The 16,382-nt window shown below is 40.9% G+C and overlaps 1 protein-coding gene across 1 annotated transcript in view; it reads left to right on the forward strand.

Moving 5' to 3' along the window:
• The first annotated feature begins 453 nt into the window (after positions 1–453).
• The window catches only part of GMDS (GDP-mannose 4,6-dehydratase), a 655,177-nt gene continuing 639,248 nt past the window's right edge, over positions 454–16,382 (forward strand). The window contains exon 1 of the mRNA XM_060190785.1: positions 454–855. Within this exon, the coding sequence (XP_060046768.1) occupies positions 487–855 (369 nt within the window). The 5' untranslated portion in view covers positions 454–486. The remainder of the gene's footprint in view (positions 856–16,382) is intronic.

Raw genomic sequence — 16,382 nt, forward strand, 5'->3', positions numbered from 1 at the left:
CATGGCAGGTGTTTTGTCTGGGAAGATGGTGTCAGAGTTTGGAACTATTGTACTAGACAGCTAGATGAGGGCACAGTCCAGGAATAGAAATTATTGGTCAAAGCTGATGACCCAGGTCCAAGACACTTAGGTTTGGAATTCAAGAGTTTTTTTTTTTTTTTTTCTGAATGCAAGGGCCGGGATGCCTGGGGGTTCAGACAGGCAGAGGGAAGAACAGGAGGCTCTGGGGAGGGCTAGGCGATGATGTCCAAGTCTCTGACGGTTTTATTTGGTCTCGTCTAGGGTTAATCTGGCGGGAAGACCATGGCAAGTAACAACTCCCTCCCGGATTGCGCACATCAGTCCAGAGCCGCGGCTGCAGCAGGCCCCGCCCCCGACGCCAGTCCCTCCCGCGCGGCCTCAGCGAGGGAAGAGGGCGTGGCCCGGCGGGCGTCGGTGGAGGCGGGGCCTGCCGCCGGCGCCGCGGAGCGTCGTAGGCTGACGCGAATGACGCGGCGTCCGCCAGGCCGCAGCGCGGCCACCGCACTACCTGGCCCGCCCCCGGCCCTCCCCGTCCGGCCTCCCGAGCGCCCCTGTCAGATAGTGGCGGCCAGCCGCACCGTGCGCTCCTTCCCTGCAGCCCGGGCTAGGTGGATTGCGCGCCGGCACACCCCCCAGTCCCCAACACACACACCCACGTCCCTCCGGCGCCGCTTCCTCTGCGGGGATCGTCACAGCTCCACTCTGTCAGCCGCCGCCGCACGCCCGCGGGACATGGCACACGCGCCGGCATGCTGCCCCAGCGCCCGGGGCTCCGGGGACGGTGAGATGGGCAAGTCTAGGAAGGTGGCGCTCATCACTGGCATCACGGGCCAGGTGAGTGCGGAGGCGGGGGCCCGAGGCTGGCCTGCAGTTGCCGGGGCACGTGTGCGCCTCGCCCCGCGCCCGGGGCTGCCTGCGTTTCCAGGAACAGCCTTCAGGGCGTCCCGGAAGGTGTCTGCAGCCGGAGAGGTGGGGGCAAGACGTGGTTTGTGCAGAGCTTGTAGGACTGACTCTTCGATTCCCGCCTGTCTTCCTCCCGTGGCGTGGGGGCTTGTAGTCTGCACGAAATAGGGTTCTCACGCACCAGTAAGACACCCCCTCTCACCTGTGGGCAGGTGACCCGAGCACTTGCTTTTGCCAGTGAACTCTTGGGTGCACTTGCATTTCCGTTCTATGTGGATGGGGGAGTCTGCGCAGGGGTATGCACCATCGATCTGTAAGCATCTGGGTCGTCATCTTGCTTACCTGCTAATACTTTTGAAGCAGGGGAAGGAGTGCTTTATTCCTTTGGTTCTTCATGAGATTTCCAGATAGAATAAATAAATAGGTAGGTAGGTAGATAAATAAATAAATAAATAAATAAATAAAAGAAAGTAGTGTGGTAGAGTCATAGCCCCAGGGAATGATTTGTTTTGAAGCACATCTCCCAGAAAACTTTTTTTTTTTTTAAATCACATGAACCCCCTGAGATTCATGTTCATATACCTGAAGTGTATCTGACAGACTGGTCCAAAAGTTTAGGGTTTCATTTCCAGTGAAGTAACTTCCTTAAGTGAGATAATCCCCAGGAACTGTCCCACATGTTGGAACCTTATTTTAACAGGCTACCAGCCTATGTGAGTCTTAAAAGTGTTAAAAAAAAAAAAAGGTTAAGACTCCCTTCACTGTTTTACTTATGAATATGTGCTGTTTTAAATTCAGAGCTGATGGAATAATGGTGCTCTCATGTTTATAGGAAAGGTGACATATATGCCCCTAGACAGCTCCCAATGGTTACTAATATTTACTCTGATAAAAGCTGATACTAATAGCTAATACATACTCTACTTATTATGTGAAGGTCATTTGCCTAATAGTAACTCATTTAATTTCCACAACTACTACTAGAAGGGGGTTACTTTTATTATTCCTACTTTACAGATATGAACTGGAAGTGTAGAAGTTTGAGTCTTTGAGGTCAAAGAACTGAAAGTGTCCAAAAACTGCTCTCAAAGCTCTCTAGAATTAAAAAAAAAGCTGAAGTTGATTAGATATACTGAGTATTAGACACATGATTTAAACTACTGATACCTGATTAGTTTCTGGTTATTTGTGCATCTACTTTGATTAGGCCAATTATAATAAGCGAATGTTTGAAACCTGGTAGAAGAGATTTGTCAGATAAGGAGATTGGGTTTGAGGAAGAGAATACCTAAATTCAGACAGTGTGATAACTCAGCACCTACTATATCTTTTTCTAATTCTAGGCCCTCCCCTTTCCCAGTGTACTAAACTAACTCTGAAGCTTAGATGCATATTAAGTTTATATGAGCCTTTGAAGGTAGGAGGTAGAATTTTTTTTATTATCTTTATTTATGTATTGGATAGAGATATCCAGAAGTTGAGAAGGAAGGGGAAGATAAAAGAGAGAGAGAGAGACACCAAGAGACACCTGCAGTACTGCTTCAGCACTTGAAAAGCTTTTCCGCTGCAGGTGGGGAACAGGGGCTTGAACCTGGGTCATTGTGCATTGTAATATGTGTGCTCAACCAGGTGTACCACCACCACCTGGACCCTGGAGGTAGAATTTTAAAAAATGATTATTTATGGGAGTTGGGTGGTAGGTTAAGCGCACGTGGTACAGAGCGCAAGGACTTGTGTAAGAATCCGGGTTCGAGCCCCGGCTCCCCACCTGCAGGTTAGTCGCTTCACAGGCGGTGAAGCAGGCCTGCAGGTGCCTATCTTTCCCCCTCTCTGTCTTCCCCTCCTATCTTCATTTCTTTCTGTCCTATCCAACAACGACGACGTCAATAGCAGCAACAATAATAACTACAACAGTGAAACAACAAGAGCAACAAAAGGGAATAAATAAATATTTAAAACATGATTATTTATTTATTTATTGGAAAGAAGAGAGTAAGAACCAGAGAGTATCACTCTGGTGCATTTGCTACCGTGGCTTGAACTCAGGACCTCAAGCTTGAGAGTCCAACATTTTTCCACTATGCCATCTCTTGAGCTACTAGAAATTTTTTCACATTGTTAAGAAATTAGATATTCTGGGGGCTGGGCAATGGTGCACCCAGTTAAGCACACATATTACAAAGCAGAAGACCTGTGCAATGATCCGGGTTCAAGTCCCTGACTCCCCCACCTGCTTCATAAGTGGCAGAGCATATCTGTACGTATCTTCTCTCTCCCTCCATATCTCCCGCTCCTCTCTCAGTTTCTCTCTGTCCTATCCAATAAATGAAAACAAAAAATGGCTGCCAGGAGCAGTGGATTCATAGTGCAAGCACCTAGCCCCAGGGATAACCCTGGAGGCAACAAAACAAAGAAATTAGTTATTTGTTAATTGATATGGCTTGCCAATTTAAGTGACTAGAGGTATGAGTTGGTGCAAGTTGGAAATCTTATGTAGGGTATTGAAAAAGTCATGTGGCTGGTACTGAGTGCAGAGGGAGGTAAAGTACTATATTTTGTCTTTCAGGTTGCCAAAGGAGTCTTCCTTAAACACATATTCAACATGCTACTTGTGGAGCAGATGTTTTTTACTCCCCATTCATTTCCAACTTAACTCCCGCTTGAGTTTCAAGGTTCTTTAATCCTCTATACCATTATTTCCCACTTACCTCTAACATCCACTTACTGGAGTTGATATTTACTTGCTGGAGGTTGTAAGACTTCAGTAACCATAGCACAGTGCTGAACTCTGTAAGCAGCCACATTTCTCCTTTGTGATGAGTATTACTCTCTGTTTCACATTTATTTTCTAGGATAGTGACTCCCAACCTGGGTATGTAGGATTTCTGGAGAACTGTGAGCTTAATACCCAGAGTCTGAAATTCATATTTTATTGTCTTATTTTCTTAACCATTTGGGTGACAGTTTATTGAACTACTAAAGCAAATACATGAGACAAGCACAGGTGTTTATTTTTTCATTATGTTTTAAAATTTTGTATTTATTTATATTTTACCAGAGCATTGCTCAGCTCTGGCATAGGATGGTGCCAGGGATTGAACCTGGGACTTTAGAGACTCAGATTTGAGAGTCTCTTTGTATAACCATTATCCTATCTACCCCCTTCCCATTTTTTCATCACTTTTTAAAAGATACATTTAATTAATTCTGTTCCAGGCATTGTAGCTCTTCACCATGCAGAATTTTTAGCTTTTGAAATTCATTTTTTAAGCTATTAATTATATCCCTGTACTGTTTCAGAAGTACAGATTCACAACTCTGTATGTATATATATCTTACTGCACCCAGCATCAAAGTTTTGATGAAGCAGGTACAACTTTTGTCTGCATTTTACACCTGACTAAGAAGTGTTAGAGCTGAGATTTTGAATTCATGAAGCACACCAAGCCACTTTGTTATTCTGTGTACATATGTTTGTGAGTGAGACTCCGAGATAGTTTTATTTTTAGAATAGATCTCTGATTCAGACAGTTGAGGCAGAGATCTCGGCTAAGGGCTGTCATTGATGATTATACCAAGGATGGTCCTTTGAATGGTTTTTCTCCAAATTGCTATTTGAGAATGAGTGTAGGTAGCCAGCGTGCCCAGTCTGCTGTGTAACTCTAGAATTTACTGTCATACTTTTGGATGCCAGCTTTCTTTTCCTTATCATTTCCTAACACAGTAGTTGAGAATCATTTCCCAAAGTTTTTACCTTATTAAATCACTTAAAAAAAACGAGCGTAGGGGAGTCAGGCGGTAGTGCAGTGGGTTAAGCACGTGTGGTGCAAAGTGCAAGGACCGGCGTAAGGATCCTGGTTCGAACCCCCAGCTTCCCACCTGCAGGGGAGTCACTTCACAGGCGATGAGGCAGGTCTGCAGGTGTCTGTCTTTCTCTCCCCCTCTCTGTCTTCTCCTCCTCTCTCCATTTCTCTCTGTCCTATCCAACAACGATGACATCAATAACAACAGTAACTACAACAACAATAAAACAACAAGGGCAACAAAAAGGAAATAAATAAATAAATAAATATTAAAAAAAAAAAAAGAGAACCAAGCGTAGGCACTGATGCCTCAGGACTCTGCAAACCTACATACAATTCACTTCGTCTTATGGTGCCTGCTGCTCTTTGCTACATCTATGGAAATGTCCTTTTGATTCTTTGAATGCCATAGCCTTGAAGTCATTATTTGGTATTTGAATGCCCTCACAGGTCTTATTCCTTTTAACTCAAGCTAAAAGCCTTGATATACTCTGACTAATCCTGCCAAATGTCATCCTTTCAGGAACTATGACTGTATTTGCATAGATACAGTCCTTGTCGACTATGTAGGTAACTTGCATATCTTAGTACTTTAGGCAATGTGCTTTCACCTAGTGTTTCCATTAATAGAGTATATGCTTATTGTATGTCTGCCATGCAAGGCTTGTTTTGTTTGACATTGATGGAAATATCAAAGTAAAGTGTCTTCCGTCTTACAGTTTCTGAGAAACTTAAGGTCATGCACATGAAAACACAGTGCACATGAAAAAATTGGTATTTTACAAGTATGTTAGGACATTTGGACTCTGACGAACTCACTGACTAGGAGAAATAATATGGACTGTTGTTTAGAGGGAACAGTCTGCATGAGAGTGCAGAAAGGAATTTTGATGAAAGGAGATGAGTTTTGTGTATGTGTGTGTGAGGAGAAACACAAACACACACACGCACACACACGAGAGTTTGCTAAATTATGGGGAATTGAACCTATGACTTTAGAGCCTCAGGCCTGGAAGTCTTTATATACTATCTCTTCCACCTCTCCATGCTCATGTATAAAGTGATTTTTGACATAGTGTCAAGAATAAGCACATCAGGGACCCAGCCAGTGCTGCTCTTGGTTGAACACATATGTCATCATGCTTAAGGACTCAGGTGCCTATGTCCAGTTCCCACCTGCGTGGGGCAAGCTTCAGGAGTGGTGATGCAGGCTGCGGGTGTCTCTATCTCTCTCTTCCTCTCCTCTACCACTCTTAATTTCTCTCTGTTTTATCAAATAAAAGGAAGGGGTAAGGAGAAAAAAATGGTTGCTGGGAGTGGTGGATTTCTTGTGCAGGCACTGGGCCCCAAAAATAATCCTAGTGGCAATAAAAAGCAAGCAAACAAAACAAAACAAAACAACAACAAAAATCCCATCATTAAACCATCATAAAAAAGAGAAAGAAGAATTTTTAATAAGGGCATTAACAGAGATGGAGGTAGAGGCTGAAAAAAGCTCAAGTCAGTTGGGCCCATACCTTAGCATATGTGAGGTCCAGCACCACATGGAAGTACCATAGGGCCTGGCAGATGATGGAGCATTGTTGTGGTGGCTTCTGGGTAGTTGGCCTGCCATCTGGTCTGCAGTCTGTCTAATTTATTTGATATTAAAATAATGAAAAGGTTGCTTTGTGAGTAATAAAATCCCTCATGTGCAAAAAAATAGATGGAGGTAGTGTACCAAAATCCCAGGCTGAAGATGGCTGCTATCAGTGGGCATCAGATTCAAGCTGAAAATTCCTGATGGTCAGGATAAAGTTGGATAGGTAAGTGAAACTTCTCATTAGTACCAGGCAACTTTTCAACAGTAGATTTAGGAGAACACGATGTAGTTACTAGTATATATATTTTTTAAGGTGATGGTTACCACTTAGGACTCTCTTAATGGGTGGTGAAAACCTGTTTCCTTGTAATTTTTTTTTTTTTTTGCTTGCAGATTCTCACTGGGCTTGGTGTGAGCACAACAGATCACCACTCCTTGCAGCCATTTTTTCCTTTTGTTTTTATTTGATAAGATAGAACTTGAAAGGGAGATGGGGATAGATAGGGAGACAGAGAGAGACACCTGCAGCACTGCTTCACCACTAGTGAAGTTTCCTCCCTGGGAGGTGGCGACTAGGAACTTGAATTGGATAGATCCTTGTGCATGGTAAAGTGTGCACTCAACTGAGTGCACTACCACCCATCTGCAACCCTGCTTTTTGTAGTACGTAGAGACTTTTAGTGACTTGTCTGGCTGGTATTAGTTTTCTCTTTAAAAAAAATTTTTTTTATATTTATTTCTTTTCCCTTTTGCCCTTGTTTTTTATTATTGTTGTAGTTGTTGTTGTTGTTGTTATTGATGTCATAGTTGTTATATATGACAGAGAGAAATGGAGAGAGGAGGGGAAGACGGGGAGAGAAAGATAGACACCTGCAGACCTGCTTCACCACTTGAGAAGCGACTTTACTGCAGGTGGGGAGCTGGGGACTCGAACTGGGTTCATGTCATGACTGTCCTTGCACTTTGCGCCACGTGAGCTTAACCTGCTGCTTCTACCACCCCACTCCCTACTTTTCTCTTTCTATCCTTTGACATCTATTGCTTCAGCTGCTTTCTGTCAGGAGAGTTGGTAGGTTGTAAAGTAGGTCATTCTGTCAATGTATTGAGTAGGAAGGTTAATATTAGTGTTTTATTCTATTTATTTAAATTTAAAATATTTTTGTTTTGATGTAGGAAAGAGACAGAAACAGAGACATAGACCAGCAGATTACTGCTCAGCTCTGGCATATGCCATTCACATTTTCGAAGTGATTTAAATAGCAAAATAAAACTACAGTTACGGTGAAGAGACACTAATTTGTCCATGGGTTCAAGTTTTGCATAGCTGCAGGAGATGGTTCTTTTGAATTATGATGGGCATATTTATTTATGCCAGACTAAGGCATACAACTTTACTTTTCAATTTTATTTTTACGATCTTATTTTTAAAAAATATTTATTTTCCCTTTTGTTGTCCTTGTTTTTTTTTATTGTTGGTGTAGTTATTGTTGTTGTTATTGATACCGTTGTTAGATAGGACAGAGAGAAATGGAAAGAGGAGGGGAAGACAGGGGGAGAGAAAGATAGACACCTGCAGACCTGCTTCACCACCTGTGAAGTGACTCCCCTGCAGGTGGAGAGCGGGGGCCTTGAACCTGGATCCTTATGCAGGCCCTTGTGCTTGCGCCATGTGCGCTAACCCGCTGTGCTACCGCCTGACTCCCAAGATCTTATTTTTAGTTGTCATTTATTTTACTTTCTTCTTTTGAACATGTTCTAGCTGCCACAAAATATTTTGTCCTATAAAGAGAACACTTGTAAAGTGAATAGCCTAATTCCTTACACACTAGTCACTCCAATGACTCTCACAAATTTTCTCTTGTTCACTTAGTAATTATATTTTATATTTATTTACTTATTTTTCCAAAGCACTTCTCAGCTCTATTTGATAGTGGTGCTGGAATTGAACCTGAGACTGAAGAGCCTCAGGCATGAGAGTCTTTTACATTACTATTATGCTGTCTCCCTATCCCATCATTGAGGAATTAACATAGACTATTAAAAGAAAGTAATTTGGAATTGGCAAGAAGTGCCGTTCTCACAGTTTTCTATTTTTTTTTCCTCCGTGATTATCGCTGGGTCTTGATGCCTGCACTACGAATCCACTCTTCCTATCCATTTATTATTGGATAGGACAGAGAGAAATTGTGAGAGGAGGGGAGACAGAGAGAAAAACAAGAGGCACACCAGCATTCCTCTGCAGGTCAGGAGCCGGGGGCTCGAAGGATCCGTGTGTGGGTCTTTGCTGTTCATATTAGGTGCACTTAACCTGGTGTACCACTGCCTGATGGCCCTCCCAGCCCCAGCCCCAGCCCCAGCCCCAGTTTTCTTTTTCTGCCTTCTCTAAATTTTTCAGCTGAATTATCCTAGATGATGGGCATAGTTTCTTTTGGATTTAATTTCTTTTTTTTGTTTAATTTTTTTCAAAGCACTTATTTATTTCATTTTGCTGCCCTTGTTGTTTTTATTGTAGTTACTATTGTTATTGATGTCATTGTTGTTGGATAGGACAGAGAGAAATGAAGAGAGGAGGGGAAGACAGAGAGGGGGAGAGAAAGATAGACACCTGCAGACCTGCTTCACCGCCTGTGAAGCGACTCCCCTGTAGGTGGGGAGCCGGGGGCTCAAACCAGGATCCTTACGCCGGTCCTAGCGCTTTGCACCACTGGTGCTTAACCCGCTGTGCTACCGCCCCAACTCCTGGATTTAATTTCTTTCTTTTTTTTTAATTTATTTTTTATTTAAGAAAGGATAAATTAACAAAACCATAGGTTAGGAGGGGTACAGTTCCACACAATTCCCACTACCCAATCTCCATACCGTATTTAATTTCTAACTGTATTCTGTTGGCCATAAATTTCTACACTACAATATGTATTGCTATCTGATCATCACTTGTATAAGTGGAAATGTAGTAATATGTGATGAAGTCTTTTGCAGGTTTGGTAATTGTGACATGGAATCCTGAAGCCAACATTGTATCCAGATCAGGGAAAGGCCCATGATTGATTAGTAGTGTCTGTTGGGAAAGGAATGGAAGGATGACACATACGCTGTTTCTTTGATGATAGGGAAAACTTTTAATTTGTTTCCTATCTGTAACATAGCTGTCCAGATGAACTTCTAAAAACATCTGATAATTACATGACTCTTTCATTCATTATTGATATGTATTATCTTGCAAAACACTTGGCAGGAAATTGTAGAGTCCTGTAGAAATGGGAATAAAATGTTAGGCTGCGTTCCTTGTTTGTGTAGAAGTAAGATATTGTCAGGGTACTGGAGGAAATTGAGTAGCATATATTTGATAGCTATTTTGCATAAAACATGACATTAATGTTCTAAGAGGAATGAGACCATTATGGTAGATTATAGTATTTAGCACGTGTTAAGCATTTTCATTATGCCAAGCATTGTTCAGAATGTTTTATAATTTATTAAACTTGTTAAAGCAACAGAGACTCCCATGAGTTGGTTTTCTTCTTATCCCTAGGTGTAAGGTATATTATATCCCTAGGTATATAGTAAGTTGTATTCTCAAAGGTCACTTGAGTCCTTGTTTTCTAAGTCAATTCACAATGTAAATTCCATTAATTTTATTTTTTACTACATTTATACTTGGTGTCAACAGATAAAAATTCTGTGTCAAAACTTGAACAACTGTTCAAGAATCTATTGTAGTTGTAGAAAGGTGGATAATAATAAAATAAGCCTGTATATTCCACTGTTATATGCCCCCCATTTTATTTTTTTTGCCAGGATTTCATGCCTGCCTGATTCTACTGCTCCTGGAAAACTCCTTTATTTATTTATTTACTTATTGATACATTTTATTTTCAGCAAAGAGATACAGAGAGAAAGATAATAGTGAGAGAGCACAACACTGATTAGCTCTGGCTTAAGGTAGTGCTGAGGATTGAACCTGAGACCACAGAGCCTTAGGCATGAACGTTTTTTGTATAACCATTATGCTATCTCCCCAGCCCCAAACTACTTTTTTAATATAAAAAAATTTCAGATGGAGACCACTGCACTGTTTATGAATCTTGCTTGGTCCTGTGCATGGTGCTCCCATGTGGTGCTAAAGCTGGAAACTGTTGCGTTGTCGGAAAATTCATGATGTACTATTTTTTATGCAAAGATGCATCATGACTTTTCCAATAACGCAGTAGGTCCTTGTGCATGGTAATGTGTGCACTGATGCTGAGATCATCTACTCCCTCCCCCCCCATTTAATTTTATTTGCCGTGTTACTTGGGTCATACCCTTAGTTCATTCTTTGGAGAGTGTGTTCGGAGACTCCCTGTAATCTAGGACTCTCTAGGAGTGAGTAGAGAGTAATTGGGATTTGTAGGCCATCTTGGGTCTGCATTATTGCTCAGCTGTTTATATACTGCATGCCTTTCAGCAAGTTATTTATTTAGCTGCCAGGTTGGAAGGATAGTCCTACCAAATCTACCAAATAGAAAATAAGTCTGGAACATAATTGGTGCATTTGCTCTGTCACTAGGGTGGTTTTTTTCTTCATCATGACTACAAGATAATATATAAAATTTTCTTAAACTCTTGGAAGAAAATTTGAAAGTAGGGACACTAATATTTAGATTTGCTTTGTATGAGGACCCATTTTCTAGAAGCATAGAATTTGGATTTTGTAGTATTTGAAATCAGCTACAAGGCTATGAAATACTGGAGGCCAACAGATTTAACATCCTGAGTATTACAGACTTAATATGCAAAGCAGATCTGGGAGCTGGTCTTATCTTTTTGAATAAGAGGATTATGGGCAGTGGACTTCACTGTAAATCTTCCTTAATGTGATTTATGGCCCTGGGAGGGAAAGTTTGACATAGCTGGAGTGAGAAAGATGTCTTGAGTACTGTCCTATTTTTAATCAAAGACTACTATGTGTTGGGAAATTAGAATGTCTTTGAAGTAATGTGATAAATTGATAAACTGAAGAAAGAACTGAGAATCACATCCTTAGCACCAATATATTTTATAGCCTTAATTTTTTTTGCTGTTTTTCTTAATCTATACTATGAAGCAGTTATCTGGTGATCTGTTAGGTCTGATAATAGGATAAAACACAAGGCTTTAGGAATGAACATTAAGTTGTAGTTGCTTATGTACACAGAAATCTCAAGTTCATATTTAAACAATATAGTCACATACTATCATTTTTAAAAATTTATTTATTTATTTATAAAATGGAAACACTGACAAGACCATAGGATAAAAGGGGTACAGTTTCCACCACCAGAACTCCATATCCCATCCCCTCCCCTGCTAGCTTCCCTATTCTTTATCACTCTGGAGTATGGACCCAGGATCAGTATTGGGTGCAGAAGGTGGAAGGTAATTCTGTAATTGCTTCCCTGCTGAACATGGGCATTGACAAGTTGATCCATATTCCCAGCATGGGAGGGGGTGGGTTATGGGGATTGGGTGGTGGGAATTGTGTGGAGTTGTACTCCTCCTACCTTATGTTTTTGTTCACTAATCCTTTCTTAAATAAAAAATTAAAAAAAACAACAACTGAGTGTTATATTTGGGGTGCAGCTAGTGAATTGGGTACACTGGTGTAGGTATTGTGTGGATGGAGGAGTGAGAACTAATGTACTGGAAGTCTGGACATAATATATATGAAAGGCCTGACAACAGACAAGATATGCTTGGAGTTGATGAAATAAGACACTGTTGTGTGACAGAAGGCTTTTACTTTGGGTCACTCTGAAACCTTGGCTCCAATTCCATTGTTTTTATTTTTTTTTAAGTGGATGTAAAAATGTCACTTGTTAGCTGAAGGTCCCTAAGAAATGACTTAATAACTTTAAATCTTAGTTTCTCTTTTTAGTGTAGTTAATGTAGGACTGGGACAATAATACAATGGTAATGCAAATGAATTTTATGTTTGAGGCTCTGAGTTCTCAAGGTCAGTCCCCAAGACCACCCTAAATTAGAGCTGAGCAGTGCTGGGTGGTGTTGGTAGTGGGGGTGGGGGGGTCATAGTCAATCTAGTGCCAGCATTGTGAAATGGTGTATGAGTTAGAGATAATGATAATAATATTATGTTATATATGAAATAACTGTCTAAAAATACTGCTATGGAATGACAGTACTTAACTATTTCTTGTGTATAGTTAGTAATTTACACTTTATAGTGTATATTTAGTAGGTTTTTAAGATAAGGAATGAGAAGAAGGTGGAGAAGTAGTTTGGCATACATGGGCAGATATATTTGAAGCAGTAAAACAGCTGAGGCAGAAACATTTGATTGGGAACCTCTAGTAATTCTAAGACTATGGTTGGAAGATACTCTCTGTATTGGTTGTGGAAAAGGAAAGAGAATCAAAGTGACCATAAGACTCTGATCAGTTGTATAAAAAATATGAGAGAGGAAAAGTGTTGGAGATCTCAAAGTTACTTTTTTAAAAAAATTTATTTATTTATTTATTCCCTTTTGTTGCCCTTGTTGTTTTATTGTCGTCGTTATTATTGATGTCATTGTTGTTGGATAGGACAGAGAGAAATGGAGAGAGGAGGGGAAGACAGAGAGGGGGAGAGAAAGACAGACACCTGCAGACCTGTTTCACCGCCTGTGAAGGGACCTGCCTGCAGGTGGGGAGCTGGGGGCTTGAACCGGAATCCTGACTCCAGTCCTTGAGCTTAGCGCCACCTGCGCTTAACCCGCTGCACTACAGCCCGACTCCCTCAAAGTTACTTTAATTTGTGAATCTGACTGGCTGGCACAGCCATGGTCAGAAATACAATTATTGGGAAGAAAAATTACTTCTCTGAGAAATACAGAAAATTCTGTTTTCTCTTGAGTTTGAGGTGAAAGCACGGCACTCAGGTTCAAATAACCTGTAAACCATTTTCAAGTATAAGCTTGAGATGTGAAGGTGATCTGACTGTAACATGTCACCCTTTTTATTGCCAAGGGTAATTTAGCTGACCTGGTTGACTAGGTTGATGTTCTTTTCTTCCTCACCTCTTTCTTTGTGTACACACCTGCTTTTCTCTGCTACTACCGCCAAAAATACCCTTAAGAATGTAGGGTAGTCAAACCACGCACACACACATGCACACTGCCTCGGAATGAGAGTCCTTCCGAGAATATTTTTCTCTGTAATACCCTTGTTCCTCTCCTAGAATCTTTAATGGCTTCCACTTATCCACTTACCTGATATCAAAGTTAACATTTTTACTTCACTTTCATGATTGGAATTAACCAGGTTATTCTATAAACTTTAGTTCTTACCTTTTTTTCCTACCTGCCTGTCTGCCTTCTGATATCACTCCTTTTATGTGACAACTTTCAGCTTGTCACTCCTTTCTTCTGGCAACTTCACATCTGCAGGCTGACAGGAAGCAAAGTGCTCAGTTTGACTACCATTCTTGCCAGAGTTCAGTTTAAGTGGAGGAACTGATTGAAGCCTACTGAGAAAATAATGCCATGGGCAAGTAAACTGATTAGCAGTAATATTTCTGGTAATGAGACACCAGAGCGCCAAATCTTTTTTTTCTGGCAAGCTTTTATGTGGCTTACTGCCAAATCTGTAAGTTGCCCCAAGGAGTAATCATTATTTCTATAATAAGCCCACTCTGCTTTCTAAGATGTTGTTTGTGCTCAGTTGCAACAGTTATGCAGAACTGACATACAGAATTGAGGTCATATATCTTTCTTTCCTTCCTTCCTTCCTTCCTTCCTTCCTTCCTTCCTTCCTTCCTTCCTTTTTGTTTTTACTGGGTATTTGCCTTATCTTTTCTAGGTGGCTCATACTGTACCTTGTAAAAACTACATGTGAACTTAAGGGGAGCCTTTCTTTAACTTTCATATTATCTTCAATTTCAAGGGATAAAATATATTTACTCTTTATATGTGGTAAACAGTAATTGACACTTGGAAATATGTATATTAGTCATATTTATATAGGTAAACATTATATAACATTTGAACATTTAATTCTTTTTTTTAAAATTTTTTTATATCTATTTATTTTCCTTTTTGTTGCCCTTGTTGCTTTTTATTATTGTTGTACTTATTATTGTTGTTGTTATTGATATCATTGTTGTTCGATAGGACAGAGAGAAATGGAGAGAGGAGGGGAAGACAGAGGGGGAGAGAAAGACAGATACCTGCAGACCTGCTTCACCGCCTGTGAAGCGACTCCCCTGCAGGTGGGGAGCCTGGGGCTCGAACCGGGAACTTTCTGCCAGTCCTTGAGCTTTGCGCCACATGCGCTTAACCCGCTGCGCCACCACCCGGCTCCCTGAACATTTAATTCTTAAATGCTTAAGTAGATTGCTACACCACGTATAACAAACTTTTTCCTTAATGCAGAGTAAGTCTTTAATTTGTACATCTAGTAATCTTTAAGCTTACTGAAACCTTTCCCATATTTCTTAGACAAACTATAACTTTTTATTAAAAGTTATTGGTTTTTCAATATGCCTTTTTAAAATTTTTATTTATTAAAAGGAAACACTGACAAAAACCATAGGACAAAAGGGGTACAAATCCACACAATTCCCATCACCAGAACTCTGTATCCCATCCCCTCCCCTAATAGCCTTCCTATTTTTTATCCCTCTGGGAGTATGGACCAAGGGACATTATGGGGGTGCAGAAGGTAAAAGGTTTGGCTTCTGTAATTACTTCCCTGCTTACCAGCTTACGGTGGTATTGGGGATCGATTTTGTGACCTTTGGTTCCTCAGACATGAAAGTCTTTTTGCATAAACATTATGCTATCTCCTTAGCTCCCAATTCTCATTTTTTCAGAATATAGTTTTACATATATCCCTTTAAAATAGTGAGTTGGAATGCTACAGATGATGTTTTTTGCTTATTTACCAGAGCACTACTTAGCTCTAGTTTATGGTAGTACTGGGGGATTGAACGGGACCTTGTAGCCTCAGGCATGAGATTTTTTTTTTCTTTTCTTTCTTTATTTTTAAATATTTATTTACTCCCTTTTGTTGCCCTTGTTGTTTTATTGTTGTAGTTATTATTATTGTTGTCACAGCTGTCCTTGTTGTTGGATAGGACAGAGAGAAATGGAGAGAGGAGGGGAAGATAGAGAGGGGGAGAGAAAGATAGATACCTGCAGACCTGCTTCACGGTCTGTGAAGCAACTCCCCTGCAGGTGAGGAGCCGGGGGCTTGAACCGGGATCCTTATGCTGGTCCTTGCGCTTTGTGCCACCTGCGCTTAACCCACTGCGCTACTGCCTGACTCCCTTTTTTGTTTTTTAATAGCCATTATGCTATCTCCTCCTGCCCTCAATATTACAGATTTATGTAGGTTATTTATAATATTTTCCTACCAATATTGATAAACAGAAGTATATTTAATTTTTTTGTCATTTAATAGTGTAATAGGTTAAGCGCACATGACGCTAAGTACAAGGACCCACGCAAGGATCCTGGCTCGAGCCCCCGGCCCCCACCTGCAGGGGGGTGGTTTCACAAGTGGTGAATCAGGTCTGCAGGTGTCTATCTTTCTCCCCTCTCTGACTTCCCTTCCTCTCTCCATTTCTGTCTGTCCTAGCCAACAACAACAACAGCAATAACAACAATAATAATAACACAACGATAAACAACTAGGGCAACAAAAGGGGGGAAAAAAAAGCCTCCAGGAGCAGTGGATTCCTAGTACAGGAACCGAGCCCTAGCAATAACCCTGGAGGTAAAAAAAAAAAAATTACAAGCTAGTAGGAGTATAATTTCACACCATTCCCACTACCTGTGTCCCCATCAGCCTTCAACAGAAACTGCAACAGTTCTCCCATCGTTACAGATATGGATTGACTCTGTATCTGTCTGTATATCTGTGTACATATACATATTATACATATATATTTTCCCTTTTTTTCCTATGGTCCTGCTTTCACTTCCTTTCTAAGTCACACCTACACCAATTACTACTTCCGAGTATCCTTCTTTTTTCCTCTTCCCTCTCAGATAAGTGAAACTGTGCCTGCCTTCCTCTGGTGTTTTCCAGATTTGCTTCCTTTTCACTGATGATATA

The sequence above is a fragment of the Erinaceus europaeus genome, chromosome 4, assembly GCF_950295315.1.
Source record: "Erinaceus europaeus chromosome 4, mEriEur2.1, whole genome shotgun sequence".
In the NCBI taxonomy this organism is placed as follows: Eukaryota; Metazoa; Chordata; class Mammalia; order Eulipotyphla; family Erinaceidae; genus Erinaceus; species Erinaceus europaeus.